Below are 24,114 nucleotides of genomic sequence, written 5' to 3' on the forward strand. Positions count from 1 at the left end.
TAACACAAGAGGAGATGTATAGCTTATTCGTGGCAATGTGATTCACTATTTTAATAAATTGTTTCAATATGCCATAAGCAATCTTTCCTATAAAAATATGTATAGCTGAGAGAGGGGCTGGTCGGTCATATTCTTTTGTACAAGTTAAAGTCCTTCTTTATTATTTTCTGACTTGATGCAATCAAATTTCCAAACTACATGTTAAACATTCTACACTTCAACACTTCCCTTTTCAAAGAATTTTGAAAAACTATATTAAGAATGCAAGCCTAATGTCTAATTGTGCTTGGTCCACTAATGTACATCTAGGATTCTCTGGGAGGCCAGGGAAGAGATTGCTGGACCTTTGGCTTTGATTTTTATGTCATCATTGGCTACAGGAATAGTGCCAGAGGACTGGAGGACAGCAAATGTGGTCCCTTTGTTCAAAAAGGGGAGCAGAGACAACCCCGGCAACTATAGACCGGTGAGCCTCACGTCTGTAGTGGGTAAAGTCTTGGAGGGGATTATAAGAGACAAGATTTATAATCATCTAGATAGGAATAATATGATCAGGGATAGTCAGCATGGCTTTGTGAAGGGTAGGTCATGCCTCACAAACCTTATTGAGTTCTTTGAGAAGGTGACTGAACAGGTAGACGAGGGTAGAGCAGTTGATGTGGTGTATATGGATTTCAGCAAAGCGTTTGATAAGGTTCCCCACGGTAGGCTATTGCAAAAAATACGGAGGCTGGGGATTGAGGGTGATTTAGAGATGTGGATCAGAAATTGGCTAGCTGAAAGAAGACAGAGGGTGGTGGTTGATGGGAAATGTTCAGAATGGAGTGCAGTCACAAGTGGAGTACCACAAGGATCTGTTCTGGGGCCGTTGCTGTTTGTCATTTTTATCAATGACCTAGAGGAAGGCGCAGAAGGGTGGGTGAGTAAATTTGCAGACGATACTAAAGTCGGTGGTGTTGTCGATAGTGTGGAAGGATGTAGCAGGTTACAGAGGGATATAGATAAGCTGCCGAGCTGGGCGGAGAGGTGGCAAATGGAGTTTAATGTAGAGAAGTGTGAGGTGATTCACTTTGGAAGGAATAACAGGAATGCGGAATATTTGGCTAATGGTAAAGTTCTTGAAAGTGTGGATGAGCAGAGGGATCTAGGTGTCCATGTACATAGATCCCTGAAAGTTGCCACCCAGGTTGATAGGGTTGTGAAGAAGGCCTATGGAGTGTTGGCCTTTATTGGTAGAGGGATTGAGTTCCGGAGTCGGGAGGTCATGTTGCAGCTGTACAGAACTCTGGTACGGCCGCATTTGGAGTATTGCGTACAGTTCTGGTCACCACATTATAGGAAGGACGTGGAGGCTTTGGAGCGGGTGCAGAGGAGATTTACCAGGATGTTGCCTGGTATGGAGGGAAAATCTTATGAGGAAAGGCTGATGGACTTGAGGTTGTTTTCGTTGGAGAGAAGAAGGTTAAGAGGAGACTTAATAGAGGCATACAAAATGATCAGGGGGTTGGATAGGGTGGACAGTGAGAGCCTTCTCCCGCGGATGGATATGGCTGGCACGAGGGGACATAACTTTAAACTGAGGGGTAATAGATATAGGACAGAGGTCAGAGGTAGGTTCTTTACGCAAAGAGTAGTGAGGCCGTGGAATGCCCTACCTGCTGCAGTAGTGAACTCGCCAACATTGAGGGCATTTAAAAGTTTATTGGATAAACATATGGATGATAATGGCATAGTGTAGGTTAGATGGCTTTTGTTTTGGTGCAACATCGTGGGCCGAAGGGCCTGTACTGCGCTGTATTGTTCTATGTTCTATGTTCAAGATGTTAAAAGTTTTGTCTCAGAATCAGCAAGATATGTGTTCAAGCTTCATTCCAGTATGAGAGAACATAATGTAGATTGAGACTTCACTAGGACTGCTATATTATGGGAGGCATCATCTTTCATGTGAGACATTAACAAAGCCCCAATTCAGAAAAGGTTCTGACACTGAAGGACAAGGAGTTTACAGACAGGATCCCGGCCAATATTCTGCCCTCAACCAGTAACCCAAACAAGTCTCAACTACCTGAAGGGTCTAGCTGAGCACAAATTGGATACGGCTTTTGTCTACGTAACTATACCTGCACACAAAAAGTAATTCATTAGAAATGAAATAACTAACCAGAAGCTATTTTGCTTTAAGCCACCTTTATAGTTAAAATCAACCATATTTAATGGCGGGAAGATAGGCGCAAGGTAGATGGGAGTTCCCCACACGGGGGGGTCAAGGAGTGAGCAGGAGTAGCCAGGGTCAGTTGAAGTCAGCTGACTTGCGGAAGTAATATGGGGGGAGCAATCACGCTAGAGGGGGATCTAGTGGGGGGGGGGGGGGGGGGATAACTGGGTTGCTGCTGCGGAAATCAAAGAGGAAATGGCTAAAGAGTGGGTGGTCGGGGCTGGAATGCGACACCTGGGGAACGAGTGGGAGCGCAGAAGCGGGACGTGGGACTGGCCTAGAGAAGGTGATGGCTAGTCGACACGGGAAGGGGGCAGGTAGCCCCCTAGTGAGGCTGATCACGTGGAACGTGAGAGGCCTAAATGGACCGATTAAAAGGGCCCACGTGCTCGCCCACTTGAAAGGACTAAGGGCAGACGTGGCTATGCTCCAGGAGACGCACCTGAAGGTGGCGGACCAAATTAGGTTAAGGAAAGGATGGGTGGGACAGGTGTTCCATTCAGGGCTAGACGCAAAGAATAGAGGGGTGGCCATACTGGTGGGGAAACGGGTAGCATTCGAAGCAAGGAGCATTGTAGCAGATAGCGGAGGTAGATATGTAATGGTGAGTGGCAGGCTGGAGGGAATGGAGGTTGTGTTGGTTAATGTATATGCCCCGAATTGGGACGATGCGGGATTTATGAGACGGATGTTGGGACGTATACCGGACCTGGAGGTAGGAAACTTGATATTGGGAGGGGACTTCAACACCGTGCTGGACCCAGGGTTAGATAGATCTAGATCTAAGGCCGGCAGCGGCCAAGGTGCTCAAGGGGTATATGGACCAAATGGGGGGAGTGGATCCATGGCGATTTCTTAGACCGAGGGCCAGAGAGTTCTCCTTCTTCTCCCATGTTCATAAAGTGTACTCCCGGATAGATTTTTTTGTTTTGGGAAGGTCGTTGATCTCGAGGGTGGAAGAAGCTGAGTATTCAGCCATAGCTATTTTGGATCATGCCCCACATTGGGCGGACCTGGAACTAGGAGAGGAGAGGGAGCAGCGAGCACTCTGGCGATTCAATGTGGGATTGTTGGCGGATGAGGGAGTTTGTGGAAGAGTGCGGGGATGTATTGAGAGGTACCTGGAGGCCAATGATGATGGGGAGGTCCGAGTGGGAGTGGTATGGGAAGCACTAAAAGCGGTGGTCAGAGGAGAGCTGATCTCCATCAGGGCCCACAAAGGGAAAACAGAGGCCAAGGAAAGGGAAAGACTACTGGGGGAGATCTTAAGGGTGGACAGGGAATTTGCGGAGACCCCGGAGGAGGGACTGTACAGGGAGAGACGACGACTCCAGACGGAGTTCGACCTTCTGACCACCAGGAGGGCGGAGGTGCTGTGGAGGAAGGCACAGGGGGTGAGGTATGAGTATGGGGAAAAAGCTAGTCGCCTGTTGGCCCATCAGCTGCGAAAGAGGACAGCGGCAAGGGAGATAGGGGGAATTAGAGACGAAAAGGGAGCTACGGTGCGGAGAGCTGGGAAGATAAACGAGATGTTTAAGACCTTCTACGAAGGACTGTATAGGTCCCAACCCCCGGAGGGAAAAGAGGAGATGCGGCAGTTCCTGGATCAATTGAGGTTCCCGAGGGTGGAGGAGCAGGAGATGGGAGGCCTGGGGGGGCACCAATTGGGGTGGACGAGGTTATTAAGGGGCTGGGGAATATGCAAGCAGGGAAGGCTCCGGGACCAGATGGGTTCCCGGTGGAATCTTTTAGAAAATATGTGGACCTGCTGGCCCCGCTGTTGGTGAGGACTTTTAACAAGGCCAGGGAAGGAGGGACTCTACCCCCGACAATGTCGGAGGCGACGATATCGCTAATTTTGAAGCGGGATAAAGATCCGCTGCAGTGCGGGTCCTATAGACCTATCTCACTATTGAATGTGGACGCCAAACTGCTGGCAAAGGTACTGGTATCGAGGATAGAGGACTGTGTCCCGGGAGTGGTGCACAAAGACCAGACAGGGTTCGTAAAGGGGAGACAACTAAATGTCAACGTGCGACGGCTATTAGGGGTGATAATGATGCCCCCAGTAGAGGGGGAGGCAGAGATAGTGGCGGCAATGGATGCAGAGAAGGCATCTGACAGGGTGGAGTGGGAGTACTTATGGGAGGTGCTAAGGAGGTTTGGGTTCGGGAACGGGTTTATTAGCTGGGTCAAACTCCTTTATGGGGCCCCAACGGCAAGTGTGGTTACGGGTCGGCAAAGATCGGAGTATTTCCGACTATACAGGGGAACAAGACAGGGATGCCCGCTATCTCCATTGCTGTTCGCGTTGGCAATTGAACCACTGGCCATGGCGCTGAGAGACTCCAGGAAATGGAGAGGGGTGATTAGAGGGGGAGAAGAACACCGAGTGTCGCTATACGCGGATGACCTACTGTTGTATGGGACGGACCCAGTGGGGGGGGGATGACAGAGGTCATGCAGATATTGAGGGAGTTTGGAGATTTCTCGGGATATAGGCTTAACATGGGGAAGAGTGAACTTCTTGTGATACACCCTGGGGACCAGAGTAGAGGGATAGAAGGCCTGCCTCTAAGGAAAGTGGAGAGAAACTTCCGATACCTGGGGATTCAGATCGCCAGGAGCTGGGGAACCTTGCACAGACTTAATCTGACACGATTGGTGGAACAAATGGAAGAGGACTTCAAGAGGTGGGACATGCAGCCACTGTCATTGGCGGGCAGAGTGCAGGCAATTAAGATGATGGTCCTCCCGAGGTTCCTATTTGTATTCCAATGTCTCCCTATACTAATCACTAAGGCCTTCTTTAAAAAAATAGACAGGAGCATCACGAGCTTCGTGTGGGCAGGGAAAGTCCCGAGGGTAAGGAGGGGGTTCTTACAACATAGCAGAGACAGAGGAGGATTGGCGCTGCCGAATTTGGGCGACTACTATTGGGCCGCCAATGTGGCGATGATCCGTAAATGGATGATAGAGGGAGAGGGAGCGGCGTGGAAAAGACTGGAGAAAAAGTCCTGTAAAGGGACGAGTCTAGAGGCGCTGGTGACGGCGCCGCTACCGCGCTCACCAAAAAAGTTTACCACGAACCCAGTGGTGGCGGCAACATTAAATATCTGGGGACAATGGAGGCGACAGAGAGGTGTGCAGGGAGCCCTGGTGGGGTCCCCAATCAGGAACAACCACAGGTTTGCCCCAGGGAGGATGGATGGAGGATTCCAGAGCTGGCACCAGTTAGGAATTAGGAGGGTGGGAGATTTATTTATAGATGGGACGTTTGCGAGCATTGGAGGAAAAATATAAGCTGCCCCGGGGAAACTTCTTTAGGTATATGCAGGTGAGGGCGTTCACAAGACAACAGGTGAGGGAATTTCCATTGGTCCTGACACAGGGGATCCAGGATAGAATGCTCTCGGGGGTATGGGTCGGGGAGGGCAAGGTGTCAGAGATATACCGAGAGATGAGAGAAGAGGGGGAGGAGCTGGTGGGCGAACTAAAAGAAAAGTGGGAAGAAGAACTAGGGGAGGAGATAGAGGAGGGTATGTGGGCTGATGCCCTAAGCAGGGTAAATTCCTTTTCCTTGTGCGCCAGGCTTAGCCTGATTCAATTTAAGGTGCTACATAGAGCACACATAACGGGAGAAAGGTCGAGCAGGTTCTTCGGAGTGGAGGACAAGTGTGGGAAGTGCGGCGGAAGCCCGGCAAACCACACACATATGTTTTGGTCGTGCCCGGCACTGGAGGGGTATTGGAGGGGAGTGGCGGGAGTGATTTCGAAGGTGGTGAAGGTCCGGGTCAAACCAGGCTGGGGGTTAGCTTTATTTGGAGTTGCGGATGAGCCGGGAGTGCAGGAGGCGAAAGAGGCCGATGTTGTGGCCTTTGCGTCCCTAGTAGCCCGGCGTAGGATTCTACTCATGTAGAAGGAAGCGAAACTCCCCGGACTGGAGGCCTGGATAAACGATATGGCGGGGTTCATAAAACTGGAGCAGATGAAGTTTGCGCTGAGAGGATCGGCTCAAGGGTTCACCAGGCGGTGGCAGCCATTTCTCGACTACCTAGGGGAACGTTAGAGGGAAGATAGATGACCAGCAGCAGCAACCCAGGGGGGAGGAGGGGGGGGGGGGGAGTTTTATTTTATGTTAAATGATTAGTTTACCATGTTGGTTAGCTACTTGTTATTAGATTGTGGTTTCTATGTTACATGCACTGTTAAATTTTCTTTTTCTTATGTTTGATGTGTAAAGGGAAAAAATTGTGATCGAAAACTTTCAATAAAATATATTTCAAAAAAAAAAAAATCAACCATATTATTTACAAAGAGCAGTAAAGTTATAGTTTATTGGCGTAATGAGAGGAATGCATGGAAGTACAAAAATGGTCCTATTAGCTCTCTCCCCTCTGCAACTCCAATGGCAAAGTTCCAAATGTCCACCCGCACAAATTAGAATTGATCATCCAAATATCAAATTAAAAAGGTTACATTTACTCAAAACAAAAACGAGTAGCAATGCACAGTAATACTTGTCCAAACCAAGTGAGGGGAACAGGTAAGTTTTTTAGTAATGAAAACCACTGCATCAAATTCCAAAAGAGCGAGTTTTGTCATCATTTGTTATGTTAATGTTCTGATCAATTTTCACAATTTTTTTCCTGAAATGGTATTTAATCAGCAAATGCTAACATCATTAGTCTTTAGTTTGAAAGCAAGTGTGAAGAATTAACATATCCATGAGTTATCGTTAACCAAGCCTGCTTCACTGCTAGTGTTATGTGAAGAACACATATTAATTCATCATCTCTTCTAGCTTCTTGGAGAGATGGAGACATTGCAGTGCCAAGCTGTTTTGTGTCTATAATTCAAAGGAAATAGTCAAGACACAATGAACCCAAAGACTATTAAAGTTCTTGCACCTATTTTCAAAGGCATATTAATTAAACTTGAGCTTTAGCCCAGAGTTCCAAATAATTATAGTTGAGTTTCTAATTATCCACTACTGATTATGTGCAATTTAATAGTGGAATTTGCGGTTTGTGTGACGATTGGCTAGTTAGAATGCTACAGGGTACATCAACAAATTGCAAGAATCAACGCCAGGCAATTGGACTTGTCAAGCTCAGCAAATTGATTCACAGGTCATGTGTTTTTAAATTACGCACAGGGATAATTTCAGTAAAAGTTAAATCAATGCTTCTTAAAAGAAAAGTTAATGATGTGCTCATGAAACCAAATTCTTATAAATGCGTGACTTGCTGATCAAGACGTTCTATAGTTAAATAAATTAACATATCTTTTATTTGCATCTATTTTTATTATTTTTTGAACCTGTAAAGATGCATCAAAAACTATATTGAAGAAAAATGATAAATGCTTGTACCAACACAACATGCTGCTCTTGGATGAAACACAATGATGTGACAATAGGGTACCAATGAAAAAAAGTTATTTTAAACCCACTGTGATAAATCAAAACTTCAATAACTGAAACTAAGGCAACTGGACCCATTTAAGGTATTTTGAATAGCCAGTTCTACTTCGCACAAAGGAGATAGAACCTAGGAAAAATGACAGGACTACTCCCAGTCTTTTATAGAAATTATATAACACATGCATTAATTTTTGCGTGATTTAAAGATCTCGGACTCAGTTACATATTTGAAAGCACTGTATCGCTGCTATGGGAAACTGCAAAATTTTGGATTTTAAAGTCAGACATTTCATTAAAAAATATGCACACTATATTTTATGAAGAGATTAAGTATACTGTACCACGCAAGCACATTCCTCTGGTTCCAACATGCAGAGTGCTATGGCATGCATCACATCACACTAACACAAACAGAAGACAGGAAAGACAATGAAACAGGAAAGACACAAATCCTTGCAGAAAACAGTAAGCTTTTGAAAGGGAATGTCAAAAGACCTCAAGCTTTGCCCAAACCTAAAGGCTTTGTATGAGAAGGCAGGAGTGGAGGTGTGTGTGTGTGTGGAGGCAGGTTGGACTGGACAGAAGTAGGCTGGGAGGGGGAAAGAGAAAACGGCATTTGTACTGATCCTCAGGTTTGGAGGATAACTGTTCACTATTTTAATTCTTCAAATTCGTCAAATAAACTAATCATTTTTATAATTTTGCACAAATAGTTATCAGAGCAACAGCTTTGATTTGACAAAAAATGTCAAGCAGGAGGCTTGTGAACACAGTGACAGCAAATAGTTTGTACAGTCTTATTTTATATTTTTACATTAATTACACAATGTTTGATATCAGGAGTGATATTGTACTATTATTTGGACTAATTATGATCGTTTTTGACAGACCCCAAGTTTCTTGCTGAAATAAAAATGTCATGTTCACAGCAAAAGATGACAGAAGGAACACTGCTGAATAAGAGGATTTAAGCACATGCGCATCCCACAATGAAACAAGCTGATAACTAACACCAACATCAATGCCCCCAAGTGTGAAAACACACAAGGCAAAGGATCGACTGAATATTCAGTTAATTCACAATGTCCTAGTTTTCTTTAAGCATTAAATACATATAAAGAACATTCTCAAGCCATCATTTCTGAAAGCGCAGTGTGTTCTCTAATGTCCTAATATTGTCAGCAATAAACAACAAACCATCTTTCAATCAATGAAACCAGTCTTAACAGTGTAACACGAAGCCCATGCTGTGTAAGTGGTAAACGCTGACTGTAAACAATGGGAACGTACATTAATGGCCTCAATTTCACAATCGGATAGTGAGGCCAACAGCTCCAACAATTCATTGGTGTGCCCAGTTTTTCAGTTTCAATCAGATTCTTTGACAAAATTCATAAGTTTTAAAATGGGTTCTCTAGAAATAAATATAATTGAAAAGATGGTTCTTAGAGGTAAAAAAAAATGTTTTGCTCTTTATTGCTTTTGTTACGTTAAAATTAGGTGAATAGAAAATGACTGAAGTAGAAATAGAAGGTTAGTAGCTCACTTACGGGCACCAGTTTCCAATACCATTTTGAAGGAGACTGCCCAAAAAGCAGGGAAAGGAGTTAGAATTTAGGCATCAAAAGGGCAAGGAGCAAAGCTTATTAGAGCAGTACATAGATCAGAGATAAGCAAATATAAAACACTCAATTCTAAACAGTCTTATTAGGGCAAAATATTCAATTCTGTTTTTGACAGAATATTTTTCTTTGTTAAAAAAATGCAGTAAAACCATCATAATCAACAGGCTTTGCTTAATTAAATATGCTATTTTGTTGCTCTAATACTTTTAAGTTTTCAGTAAAAACCTTTGGTTGGGATTAGGATCAGGGAGAAATATGAAAGAGGGGATAAGAGGCAATTTTTGGATGACCCAGTCTGATCTTATATACTGCATGTGGTGCCTTTAATTGTTTTATATACAGGCTTACTGCAGTGACTAAATTAGAGCAACACACTTAAACAAAGTCATCTGGAAAATAGCAAAATCTGCATTTAGGATGAACGCAAAACTAAAACCTATCTATGCTGTAGTATCAAAAGACTGCTATAACAAATTTTGAGCAGCACTCTGCCAGAATCACCATTTCCTTTATGTTGTCACTTAATTGTACAAATTTATTAAGTCCTTGTGGAATTCATTTTTAATTTAAACAATATCCAAAGACTTGGATTTAAGCAAGTGCACCAAATGGAAGATATTCCATCAGTGTTAACAGGATTATATTCACCCAAGCTGTATCTATCTGCGTTGTGTGCTCACTATGCTTAGAAATATACCAATACATCAAAGCCACACAAAGTGGAATGGTGCGGATTCATTCTCTTCTTCCTCCATACAACCTCTCCATTCCTGTCATGCTTTGTGGAGCACTAAAGATGAGAGGCTAGTGCCACTCCATGTGATGAGGGCAGTGTGAAATCAGCTGTACCCAATGACTCCAAGAACACAAGTTCACAGCAGTATTTGGCATTTTCAGATGTCTCCCTCCCCTTTTAAGTTTTTCAAATTACTCCATTCTTTAATAAATATTCACAATCTACCGAACTCTGATGTTGCTTCAAATAATTGTCCAAGAGAAAGTCGAAGCTGCTTGAGAATGCAACTTTATGAGAGAAATGCTATTTTCACACAATCTCAGATTTAGCCAAAATAACAGAAAAGGCCTCTTCAAACAAAACAAAAAGTAATGATTATGGAAAAAGATTAGTATGAATGGAAAGGCAATGTACATATTTCCCCAATCAAGAAAAATATCTGCACTAAATGCTAATCGTGCCCAAAACAGTCACAAACTGACTTCCCTGCTCCTACATTGCTGGGGAAGGTGGCATCGTCCAAGACAACCCTTTCACAGTTTTGAAGAGATAAAACAATGATATGGTACAAATCAGGAAGTCCACAAGGAACAAAAGAAAACCAGGCTTGTGACATTTCAAGACTGAGCATTGACACCTGAATAGTCATAACCGGCCCTTTTCTTTTAATAATGCTTCTGACTGGCTGTATATTTCCAGAATTCTGTTTTCTCTTTCAGATTTCAAGTTCTTGATTATCTTACTAAGCAGATTCCAAAGCATTGCCGGGCTGGAGCAATACAGCATCCTGCCGACCAGGAACGTGTTCCCCAAATTATGATACAACTCGACTTAGATTGCAAGCAAATGTGGCAATCACCAATTTTTCTGCTTAAATTAGAACAGGGTAACCAGTTTCCAGTCTGCATTCTAATGTGACCATACAAATCTCCATTAAGTTGGCAAAAAAATGGCTTCTGAAAATCAAAGCCTGCTGATCAGACGGTCATCCTAATTCCTTTGAGGAGAGTCTTCAACACACACATTTGAATTTATCCCTGCAGGTGATTTATACTGAGTGCTGTACTAGAGCTCCTACATGGGATTCAGTGCCCATTAAAGTAGCAGGACAAAGACAAAGGTCTCCAAGGACATACTTAATGATTTCCTGTCTGCCAATAACTGTACCAGTTCACAGCTGAACATGCAGCGTAGCATGGGGTTGATTTCCAATTTGTATGAGAACTTCAGCCTTACAATCACCCCCAAAAAAACTGAAGTAATGAATCAGCCTGCTCAGGAAAGCCCCATATTGAGCCAAAGGTTTCAATTCATGACCACAACGTTTCAACAGCGGAAACGTTCACTTTTCTCAACAGGACACGCTTACGAGCTGTCTATTAATGACAAGGTACTTGCAAGTATGGCCAAAGCAAACATAGCCTTTGGCAGACTTCGAACATAGTTTGGGAACTACGAGGAGCAAGTCTGCCTACAGTCTATAGATCAACAATCCTGTCCACTCTGCTCTATGCTTGCAGATGAGGACTGTGTACCAACATCATTCCAAGAAGCTCAACCACTTTTGCAAGCTCAGATGGCAGGAAAAAATACCAGTGAAGTGTTCACCCGAGGTGGCAGGACAAGCATTCACACTATACTGAGACAGCCACAACTGAGTTGGGCTGGTCATGAAGACAGAATGCCCGCCAATTGCTTACCAAAGCAAATCTCCCACGGAGAGCTCGAGTCTGGGGTACACTCATGGTGGTCAAAGGAAGCACTGCAAGGGCACTCTGGAGATTTCACTTAGAAGTTTTGATATTGACTTCAAAGTCTGTGAGAAGCTTGCCCAGGGTCGCTGCACCTGGTGCAACCAAATAAAAAAACGGTACGGCCTCCTTCGAAAGCAAGCGCATATCGGAGGCATCTCAGAAATCACTTAAAATAACAAACCAGACCAGAAAGAAAGCCTCTTTATGGTTACGTTTTCAAAAATAAGATTGTCACATGTAGGGTTCTATTTTTCCCTATTTGGTAGGTTTGGGAGATTATACTGGTACACTGTGGCTATATATAGTACTTATATCACACACAGGCTGCTACGATTCAAGAAAGTGGTTCACCACCACCTCAGGGGCAATAAATGATACCCTTCTCAGCAATTCCCACATCCTGAGAAGGAATAAAAAACACTCAAAACAGTGCAGTCACAGAAAGCACGTTAAACAGACTTCTGTTTAAAATAAAGCATTTTCCATTGAGAAAGGGTATGAGAAAATATTCTAATTTGCATTGGGCACGAAGCGACAGTCAGATGAAAATTTAAGAAATTGACCAGGAGCCCAACCTTCTGCATAAGTTGCACATTAAAAGTTTTGTTTATGGTATGCAGTTCCTCTTCACAAGCTGACTTCCCATGTCATGATTTTAAGTCGTGCCTTTTGGTACATTACAGGACTATTTGTGTAAACATTTGCATTTTCCCATGTAAACGTGTCATTCAAGATGCGGTTGGACCTTGGTGGCACTAGGTCGCATTGTATCACTTGCTCAGCACACCAGCTGCCAAAGCAACCCGACATACCTCTAAACCTTTGCTTGTGCACTTTGAAAGTAATCTGCAAATTTCTCTATTTGTAATATAAATAATTCTAACATTTGTGTAGTTTACGGCTTGTTCCCATTCAATAAAAACCCATGTAATCATTATGATATTATTTGCACTTACTACTAGGTTTCTTCATTCCACTGCTTGCTGCCCTGTCCATCCTATAATTTTAGTCTGCCCACTTGCTCCACTGTCTTTTGTCTCTAAAACTTGCTATTCTAACAAAGTTTGTTGCTTTTTTTAATGAGTTCCATTTTTGTTTCAAACTTGTCCTCCCTCTGTGGCCTTGCGCCCAACTTGGTACCTACCATGCTCGCTCTCAATACCAGCCTGCCCTTTTAATTTTACAGATATCCTTTCCCTGCCTCAGCAACTCTATACTTTTCTCATTTAATGCTACTGGTTCTTCTCCATCCCAAGGTTTTATAAATATGTCTCCTTGTAACCTCAAATTGTTCCCAATTTAGTTGCACAAGCTCCCTTTCTTCAATTTGCAGCTTCCGGCTCTAGTCCCAGGCCACCCCCATGTATTATTAAACACTAAAAAGGTTAAGCAATGTACAAAATATTCCCCGACCTCTTTGAAAATTCCCCCAGCTATTTTCAGATCGACATTTTTGCACAATACTTTTACTACCACGAAGAACCATAATTTTGGGTCGCAGCTGTCCTCTGAAGCTGCTCCAAATGGCCCAACACTAAGGGTGTACCTAGCCTCAAACTGCTTCCATTGAATGCGTTTGGTAACATTACTTTCAATTAATACAAGCAAATCACTAGCCGTTGAATACAATCCACACTTCTAGATAACACAGCAAAACAAATCTTTCACTGATTTATGAACTCTACTGATCATCAAAAAAAAGGCATCCAAAAAACAAACACATCAAATGTGCAATGTGTAACAAAGAGATCACTAGCTCATAAGATTCAGGTCTCAACCCCACAGATGATCAGTGTCGCTGCACATTAAAATATCTGAACAAAGAGACATTTATGAATCATGAATGGACCTTTATAGATGGAAAATAAGCAGCAGGATCTAAGAGAACCTATATCAAACAACCCCTATTTCTCCACTGAAAGTTTGGCACAGGCAGCACATGGATTGATCAGTGCAGCATCATGTTAAAATAAAGTCGAGTTTGAATATATAGATGATTAACAAGAACAAAATACATTCATAGAGTCAGACAGTACAGAACAGACCCCTAGGCCCATTGAGTCTGCGACAACAAAACTACACTAAACCCATTTCATAACACTTGGCCTTGAATGTTATAACATTTCAAGCGCTCATTCATGTACATTTTAACGGTTGTGAGGTTTCCTGCCTCTACTACTCTCCCAGGCAGTGGATCAGTTGTCATTAAATCTGATAACTGCAGGTTCAGTGACAAACCCAAGTGGCTGTGTGTTGAAGACTTCACCTACAGTCGTTCAACTAAAAAATCCATGAGACCCTTTTTAAACTACATCCAAGTGTCTTGTTTTCATCAAACATAAATGACAAAGAGTAATATGTGCCACTTAACAAGATTATGAAGCAGTTACTTGCTTAACTACGCATCCTTTAATAAATAAGTAAGTTTGAGGAAAGATGCATTTAGCCTAAACAAGCAATAGTAAACTTGAAGTCAATGATTATTGATCTATGATTTAGGACAACTTTATAAACCCATCAGACTTACTTTTTGGTGACTTGGACTTTCCACAATTTGCTGCTTAAGTTTAAGTTCCTTTTCTGTAATCTCTCTCATTTTTAGGTTCACCTGAAATGGCAAAAGATAGCAAAGCGATCCATCTCAAAATGGGTTTGGACAGGTGTAGGCAGGCAGATATGTCATGGAGGGTGGGGGCAGTGAAAAACAAAACACTAATTGTATTTCTAATCTACAAACGCAGTATCCGATTGAGGAAACACTAAAACTTCCTCTTAAAACAGGGATAACATCTTTTCTTTCTTTTTTAAATTTTCCAGCAAACATTTTTATTAATGTAACTTGGACTTAAAAATGCACCCTAACTATTCACAAGGGTCACTCTGAAGTAGAAAATAAATTACATGTGGGAATGTAAGAGATTGTACATTTAAACCATGTTGCACATTTGTAAAATAAGACACCCGAAGACAACGGTTTCAAGCTCAGTTGTTAACACTCTCACCTGAGACAAGAGTTGTGGATTCAAGTTTCACTCCAGAGACTTGAGCATAAAACTCTAGGCCAGCACCACAGTGCATTACTGAGACAATACTGTACCATCAGAAGTGCCAACTTTCAGTTGAGGCATTAAAATTGAGTGCCACCTGCTTTCTCCAATTGACATAAAAGGACCTCGGAAGTTATCCCAAAAAGCAGCAGGAGATCTACCCCCAGTGTCCTAGCCAAGATTTATCCCTCAACGTAAACCACAAAAACAAGTTATCTGGTAGTTCTCACACTGCTGTGGGCAGCACGGTAGCATAGTGGTTAGCACAGTTGCTTCACAGCTCCAACGTCCCAGGTTCAATTCCCGGCTTGGGTCACTGTCTGTGCGGAGTCTGCACGTTCTCCCCGTGCGTGCGTGGGTTTCCTCCGGGTGCTCCGGTTTCCTCCCACAGTCCAAAGATGTGCGGGTTAGGTGGATTGGCCATGCTAAATTGCCCTTAGTGTCCAAAAAGGTTAAGTGGGGTTATGGGGAGAGGGTGGAGGTGTGTGCTTGGGTAAGATGCTCTTTCCAAGGGCCGGTGCAGACTCGATGGGCCGAATGGCCTCCTTCAGCACTGTGAATTCTATGATTCCTTATATTACAACAGCGCCTACACTGCGAAAGTACTTAATTGGCTGCAAACACCTTGGAACGTTTTGTGGTTGTGAATGTTGTCAAGTCTTTCTTTTTCCTGGGGGTACTGTAAGCAATACAGAATAGTTACAATTAAATCATACAGTCGCCATTATTGTTCTAATATTGGGCTTTTGATCTGAGCGTCAGCATTAACCGCAAACACCGGTCAGATCCACTTGATGATTTACAGCCAAAAGGAAGTGATTCCTAATCATTGCCAACCACTAAACATCAGAGCTTTTAGAAAACAAACTATCTACCAGGTAGTGATCTTGATAGGATATACTCCATTTTCTACAATGTTTTTCTAATTCAGTGTCTCAAGGAAAACAAAGAACTTGGAAGTGCTAATTTCAAAAGCTTATGTATCCTGAGATTATGTATTCATCAATTCTATGAGCTGACAAAATATGACTAAGTAATCCTAACAGATAGCTGGATCAATGGTTAACTCAGCAAATTAATTCTTACAATGCACAACAGCATTCTAATCAGAAAAACAACTATTTCCAATTTAATGAAGAACTTTATGACATTCAGCAAGAAATATTTGCATGTTATGATGTCCTCTAGCGCCATCACTGATTTTTATCACTGTGATTTTACTTTGTCAGCTATTCAAGTCTGGCCATGGGCCAATTTCTGCTGCTGGCTGAATGCCTGTTGGACCAACAATTTTCTGTCATTATTCACCGTTGCTATTGGTTGCTGAACAATGCAATACGTAACTAGTGTATGTTGCTAAGCAAATGTAGGAATAACTACACTTTGCATAACATGGCAATACAAGAAAAATAATAAATGCACAGATTTTACCATGCTTTTAATAGTTTCTAATGTAGAAGTTTCATGCAATTGAAGCATTGTTCTTGAAATTGAAACACCTTTCTGGATATTTAACATTGGAAAATTGAGAAACTGCATCGCCCTCAGTGCTTCATTGTCTCCCTCATGCTCGGTGACCGGAACTGGACAAAGCACTCTAGGTATGGTCAGAGCAGATACTTCAGTTTGATTCTATTGTCTTGGCAGAGTTCCAAATTTCACCCCCTTCTAGGACCCCCTTCTTTTCACCCCCGTCCGAACCACATACTTCTAAAAAGAACACACTATTGGCTTCCAAAAACAACACACTAACTTGCATTTATACAGCACCGTACACTTCTCAGGACAACAAAGTACCCTGTGGTTACTGTTGTATTGTAAGAAATGTTGTCAGCAAATTTACACACAAGTCCCTCGAATAATTTAACAGAATAAGAAATGAGGAGAAGTAGGAGAGCATCAGGAGTTGGGAGCTAAATTAAAAAGCAGAACCACGAGAGTGATAATCTCCAGTTTACTATTTGAACCTCCTGCTAATTGATATAGGGAGAAGCAGATCAGGAAAATGAACACAGCCTAAAGTGTGATATGCGAATGTGGGGTTCCAGTTCATGGAACACTGGAATCAGAAGGGGGAAGAGAAAGAAGCATTAATCCCTGGGCTGGTCTGCAATGGAACCGGGCTGGATCCAAAGTCTTAGAGGAAAAGGTAAATAAGAATATAGAAAGGACTTAAAGCAACTGGTAGCAGAATGGATTGAAAATGACTACTATAAAGAAAATAGAGTGGAGGAGATCAGGAGTTTTGCACACAAAGCAAAAAATGGGTAGTGACTAAATGCAAGGACCACTTGCTTACTGTGTATATAAATGATCTGGAGTCAGATATTAGAATTATGGTTCTAAAATTTACAGATGATGTCAAATTTTGTGGTATAGTAAATAAATTTGAAAAGTCATAAAATACATGGCTAGTGTGAAGTGGTTCTTTTTGGTGGGAGGAATATGAAGTTTGCTCATTCTTTAAGGGAAAAATAGATTGAAAACAAAAACGAACTCCTATGCTTTGTTTCACATCTTGCAAGTCTAACAAAGAATTTGAATATTAACTCATAGTTCTCTCCACAGATGGTTATCTAATGTTCAGCATACTCTGCTTTTGTTTCAGATCTCCAGTGTCTGCAGCCTTATTTGTTTTAGTGGCGCTCGTTGAGGGATGAATATCGGCCAGGACACCAGGAAAACATCAGGTGGCTGATGGGTCCCAGCTCAATGTCTCATCCAAAAGACAGCACTGATCAACAATGTGAACTCACAGCACTGCAGCGAGCTGACAGCTTAGATTATGTGCTGGAGTCTCTGGAGTGGCGCTTAAGTGCTGCTACTGAATCAAGGTTTAATTGGCTAGGACTGAACATGAAGGGGAAAGAAATACAAGGCATCTATGTAAAGGCGGCACAGTTTTACACACTTACCTTATTTATCCAGAACACCATGGCGTCTTCCAGATCATATGGTAATTCCTTTGAGGCACTAAATGTGGAAAATCGCTTCACAGAGGAGACGACCTTTTCAATGCTGATCATCTCTACTGTATAGGCCATCATTAGTGCATCAATCAAAGCCATGTGGGCACTCTGTAGTGGCAGAAACAACAGATTAGTAAATTACTTTACTTTCAAACATAAATTGTTCAGGATCAAGATTAATCATATCCAGATGTAAAAAGCGGTCAAAGAACTGGCCATTACTACTGAGAGTGTGTTCCAGGACAGACAATATGAGATAGATGCTGCTATTGTCCGAATCATGAAAATGACAAAGACTAGGTGTATGTCATTAAAAACACAGGGATCCAGTGCAAATTGAATAATTTAGATTTACTTTTATCTGCCAAAGTGCAGCTTCAAGCATCTTAAAAACCTCAATTGTTTAAATTCAGAACATTTCTCTGGACAAGACAGGTTTCAATCAAATGGTCCATCAAATTTATGCCGAGTTGCCCTGATTGCTTTGCATTATCGTAAAGGATTCCACTCTAGATCAGATGTGGCCCTTTCAGTTTCATTTTCATCCCTCCACAACAAAACACTTTCCCATCCATCCATTGAATCAAATATTCCCTATTTTTTAAAAAGTCCGATGACACTCAAGTGCATTAACAGTCATGTTAATCCCACAAATTCATGTTGAAACAAAATAAAACATCAAGCAGAGCAGCATGCATACGTTCACTCTTTGTGAAGCTTTTTTTCTCCTTCAACCACCCACCTATTCCATTCAGTGCAGACATGACCCCCGAATAGTTCGTTGAAGCACATATCCAAAGGCTGAACCACAGACAATAGACCCCCTGATTGCAATGGGGTACTAATTAATTGCAGGCGCCTCTCAGTTTCATCAGTGTGGCGGCTAGGATCTATTCACAGAAACTGCATTGCAGTGTTAATGTAAGCCCACTTGTGACAATTAAGATTAATATTATTATTAGTTACATGGGATGAGAGATGCCGCACAGCAATAAGCTCTTTGTGTAGGCCACCAAGATGCCTAATCCACAACCTCACTACATCCTCATCTATCCATCTGCTGACATTGACATACATAAAACTAGATTTTCAGCATGGGTTTGTTTGAAAATTACCAGAGGCTTTAATTCCATTCCATTCGCCATGCAGGCTTGCACCACCATGAATGTCTTCTCATGCTGTGTGGTTTTCACTCGGACTGTATTTGAACTTTTCCAATCTAGTTTGGTTGCTGGGCACATTGGTAACATGGGTGAAACACCCATTACATTCAATGTGACCTTTTGCTGCTGTCTGATGAAGAATAACTAGGAACTGGAAATTTTGGCAGAGGTCTTTTGGTATTCTCCAAGCAGTCTTCTGCGGCAGCACTAGACATTTCCAAAAAAAGCAACTACACCTACTAGCTGTTTCTTTGAAATCTATGCTGCGTTCAAGTTTGATTTGTGTACATACGCTTTGCATTTTTGGTGACGATGTTCTTCATACCGACGGTGTTCAAGGACTCGTTCTTGTTTTAAAAATTATTCATTCAAGTGATGTGGCCATTGCTGGCTTCTTGCTCATCCTTAATAGCCCTCGAGAAGGAGTCGGTTGCCTTCTTGAACCAATGCAGTCCATTCTGATAAATACTTCTCAAGATCAGGCCACTGTTCTGGAGCAAATGGACTTGGGCATCTTCTTCAGGGCAGATTACCTTTTACTTCATTGTCACATGTTTTTCACCAGCACTAAATTCCCTTGCTCATCACTAAATTCCCCTCGCTGCAGCATAGTTATTTGATGAGTTAGCAAATGTTCCGACTTTTAGCATGAAATCAGCTCGTACTTCATTCTTCTTGCAGGACGACCCATGTCTGGTCATTAGTTGCTATGCACAGTCTGCCACGTGTGGGCATATCTGAAAGTCCTATGCATTCTATTGGTAACACGGTCTGCAATGCCTCCTTCATTCCATGCACCAACTTATAAGTGAGTATAGCTCTAAACATTTATTGCTGAGTTGAAAAATTGAGGCCAACGCCAAATGCAAGTACAGCCCGAGACATGCATCTTTCAGCTGAAAAATGCAGGAGCCGACTTATATGTATTATACGGGTCTCAACATGTTTATTGGTACCAAATAAAATTGGATCGGCTTATACACTCCAATCCATGGTAGTTATGGATCTTTGTTGGAATTGTAAACAAGTATATACAAGCATTTTAGAAGATTTAAAAGTTGAGGGAAGAAGTGCATAATGCACCAACCTGGCTATTTTCACATTCTTGTGTCTTTACATTGCCTCAGTGAAGTGAACTTTATCATCAAAAAAGGATTTCTCTATTAAACAGTTTGTAGATCATGCAGCTATTAACTTGAGTGTAATGTCTGTTATTTTATTCCATTCCTCTTTACTTTTGTTGTCCTTCCAGCATACTAAAATACTTTTTCATTTTTCAGTTCCCAGTTTTGATTAGATATTAACCTGTCTTTTCTTTACAGACGCTGATGGCCTGTTGTGTATTTCCTGCATTTTCTGCTTTGGTTTCAAATTTCCAGCATGATCTGTTTTCTCACATTTCTTTTTGCACCATTATACATTTCATGTGGATGACATTATGAATTACACATGGAAGATACAATGCAATATGCAGATTTAATGCAAAATGCAGATTTGGTTCACTGCAATCCAAAAGCTACAACACAACAAAATCTTTGCAATTAGTGCAATAAACTGCATGTGATTGTTGATTGGGAAAAGACTAAAGCAGTTGACAATCTCAATTAGTATGGTCAAATAACAGATTTGTGCCAAATTCACTATACGAACAAAACTCTACATTAGCTTTTTCAACATTAACATGACCCATGGAAATGCTAATGCTCAGTGGGACTGAAATATGTGAAAGGCTTGTTCATTATTTGTAGCTTCTCATTTTTATCACCTGCTCATTACGTTGATGAGTTGCAAGGGAAAAGATACTGCCATCAATATAAATATTTGACAATTGTCAACGCTGTAGAGCATCCTGAATAAGGTCATTTACTCCAAAGTATGGACATAATTACTTTGAACAGAGGCCACTGTGAACAAAATTTTCCGTTCCTTAAATCCGCATTTTCACAATTAATCTTGTCAGCTCACAATAGAAGACTTTCTGCATCAGCCAAGTAATTTCAAACTGATAGACAAACAGGCCAAAGAGACAGAGCTTCTAAACATCACTCATTATTTTCAGGGACAGCACAAACATTCAGGACATGCTACTGGCTTGGGGAAAGAGAATAACTGAAAGCAGAAGCAATAAATGGCATATGCAAAGTTGTTATAAAAAAAAAAAAAAGAACCTCCAGAAAGATTTTAAGAATATTACCTATGAAATATTGACAGAAATAAAGTAAATCAGAAACCAATGGGGGTGGGGTGTCACATGATGGGGGCACAGGAGCGGCTGCATTTTCACGAGTTCTGGCTCTGCTCATCTTCTAATCCTTTACTTTTATCTTTGTGTACATTTCATAATTGTCTTTTTCCAGATATGTGCTTGGTATCATGTCCCTGGATGATCCTGATTGAAGTTTTGCGATGAGAAGCAGAGTTAATCCGTAAAGAATCTTTGTGCGATTGAGGCGGTCGGAGTTGGCTGGGGTGGGTCCCAGCTTGAATCGATGTTGTTACTGATGAGCAGGCCTGCACCTCGGCAGTGCAGCGGCATCGGGATGAAGGCGGTTCTTGATGATAATCTCAGCTTCATGTTGCAGATCCTCGTTGCTCACCTTGAGGAACCACAAAGTATCCGAGAGTACAGTGGAGGCTCAGGACAGAATCTGTGCATTTGCATTTGATAGAACACCTTCTCTGCAAGGGCCCGCCTTCGATTCATTGAGATCCTGCTGCATGCCTCATCACATATCCTAACTGATTTGGGAGGCAGGGACCAAGCAAGGAGTGTCCATGTGTCCAGTTTCTGGCGGGTACTGAGAGGAGAGTTCCTGACTAAATTTGAAGATTGACTGCCGTGCTTTAGTAATCCGGATTTTGAGCCCGGTAGTGGCGGCTGCCCTCAAAATCTGGGGGCAGTGGAGATGGCACAGGGGGAAGTTGGGGCCTCGGTGTGGACCCCAATACGGGGGAACCACTGGTTCGTCCCAGGGAGTGGCACAGGGCAGGGATACGAAGGTTGGGAGATCTGTTTGTTGTCGGGAAGTTCGCGAGCCTGGAGGAGAAGTATGGGCTCCCCCGGGGAACACCTTCAGGTACTTACAGGTAAGGGCGTTTGCCAGGCGGCAGGTGGTGGAATTCCCGCGGCTGCTGCCACGCACAGTACAGGACAGGGTGCTCTCGGGGGTCGGGGGGGTGAGTGGGTGTGGGGAAGATCTTGGAAACTTACCAGGTGATGCAGGAGGAAGAGGAGGCCTCGGTGGTGGAGGAGGAGTTGGGAGAGGAGATCGAGGAAGGGATGTGAGCAGATGCCCTAGGGAGGGTGAACTCTTCCTCTTCGTGCGAGAGGCTCAGCCTCATACAGTTTAAGGTGCAGCACAGGGCACACATGACCGGGACAAGGATGAGCCGGTTCTTTGGGGGCAAGGACAGGTGTGTTAGGTGCTTGGGGAGCCCAGCGAGTCACACCCATATGTTCTGGGCATGCCCATTGCTGGAGGAATTTTGGAGGGGTGTAGCGAGGACAATGTTGAGTGTGGTAGGTTCCAGGGTCAAACGGGCTGGGGGCTCGCAATATTTGGGGTGGCAGAGGAGCCGGGAGTGCAGGAGGTGAAAGAGGCTGGTATTCTGGCCTTTGCATCCCTGGTAGCCCGGCGGAGGATTCTTCTTCAGTGGAAGGATGCGAGGCCCCCAAGCGTGGAATCCAGGATTAACGATATGGCGGGGTTTATTAAGTTGGAGAGGGTGAAATTCGCCTTGAGAGGTTCTTTAGGCGGTGGCAACCATTCTTAGACTTCCTGACAGAACGGTAGACATTGGTCAATGGCAGCAGCAACTCGGTGGGGGGGGGGGGGTTTACTTTATTTTTGTTTTTGTTATTTACACTGAAGGGTCTGAGGGGGTGTATATGCCTGTTGTGTTAAGTCAGGGTGTTAATGTTAATTTATTATGTATGTATAGGGGGGAGGGGGGTATGGATGGTTGCTTTTTTAGACTGTGTTTTGTACTTAACCCTGTTGGGTTCTTTTTTCATTTTGTTGTTGATATTTTATGAAAATCTTAATAAAAAATTTTTTTTTTAAATTAAAAAAAATGTTAAAAGCCCATGGTGTTAAGGGTAAGATCCTGGCATGGATAGAGGCTTGGCTGACTGGCAGAAGGCAGAGAGTGGGGATAAAGGGGTCAGGATGGCAGCCGGTGACTAGTCGTGTGCCTCAGGGGTCCGTGCTGGGGTCACAACTATTCACAATATACATTAATGAGCTGAAAGACGGTACTGAAGGGACTGTTGCTAAGTTTGCAGATGATACAAAGATCTGTAGAGGGACAGGTAGTATTGAGGAAGCAAGGGGGCTGCAGATGGATTTGGACAAGCTAGGAGAGTGGGCAGTGAAGTGGCAAATGAAATACAATGTGGAAAAGTGTGAGATTACACACTTTGGAAGGAGGAATTTAGGCATAGACTATTTTCTAAATGGGGAAATGCTTAGGAAATCAGAAGCACAAAGGGACTTGGGAGTCCTTGTTCATGATTCTCTTACGGTTAACGTGCAGATTCAGTCGGCAGTTAAGAAGGCAAATGCAATGTTAGCATTCATGTCAAGAGAGCTAGAATACGACTTCCGGGTGCGGCGATGACCAGCTAAGTCGCACGTTTCGGCAGCTCCCGGTGGAACGGACTTTTGGGCTCTTAATAAGAGCCCCAACGGCAATTTTAACGGCTAGAAGCACTGTGCGGTAAACCAGAAGGGAATCCCCCCTGGAAACGGATGGAAAAAGGAGAGGGAAGTGGCCAGATTGCAGTGGATCCTTTGGAGCAGCGGCAAGGAAGGCAAGCATGAACCAAGATGGCGACGGAAGGTGGCAGTTTCACATGGGGCCCTGAACAACAAGAGTTTTTGAAATGTTGCGTGGAAGAACTTAAAAAGGAAATGAAGAAGGAGCTGTTGGCCCCGATATTACAGGCGATCGAAGGGCTAAAGGATGAGCAAAAGACCCAGGAGCGGGAGCTTCGGGTCGTGAAGGCAAAGGCGGCCGAGAACGAGGACGATATACAGGGCCTGGTGGTGAAGACGGAGATGCACGAGGCACACCATAAACGATGTGTGGAAAGATTGGAGGTGCTGGAGAATAACGCGAGGAGGAATAATTTAAGGATTCTTGGTCTTCCTGAAGGTGCAGAAGGAGCAGACGTCGGG

At 43.0% G+C, this 24,114-nt stretch overlaps 1 protein-coding gene across 4 annotated transcripts in view; it reads right to left on the bottom strand.

Moving 5' to 3' along the window:
• Positions 1 to 24,114, bottom strand: part of camsap1b (calmodulin regulated spectrin-associated protein 1b) — a 140,378-nt gene that overhangs the window by 47,983 nt on the left and 68,281 nt on the right. For 3 of the 4 annotated variants that reach the window (XM_072488726.1, XM_072488725.1, XM_072488728.1), the window contains exons 3-5: positions 17,718 to 17,879; positions 14,283 to 14,363; positions 9,191 to 9,223 (exon numbers count right to left, since the gene is read on the bottom strand). In XM_072488726.1, coding sequence (XP_072344827.1) covers positions 9,191 to 9,223; positions 14,283 to 14,363; positions 17,718 to 17,879 — 276 coding nt within the window. The remainder of the gene's footprint in view (positions 1 to 9,190; positions 9,224 to 14,282; positions 14,364 to 17,717; positions 17,880 to 24,114) is intronic. The other variant, XM_072488727.1, reaches the window with a different exon arrangement.

The sequence above is a fragment of the Scyliorhinus torazame genome, chromosome 22 (genome assembly GCF_047496885.1).
Source record: "Scyliorhinus torazame isolate Kashiwa2021f chromosome 22, sScyTor2.1, whole genome shotgun sequence".
Classification (NCBI taxonomy): Eukaryota; Metazoa; Chordata; class Chondrichthyes; order Carcharhiniformes; family Scyliorhinidae; genus Scyliorhinus; species Scyliorhinus torazame.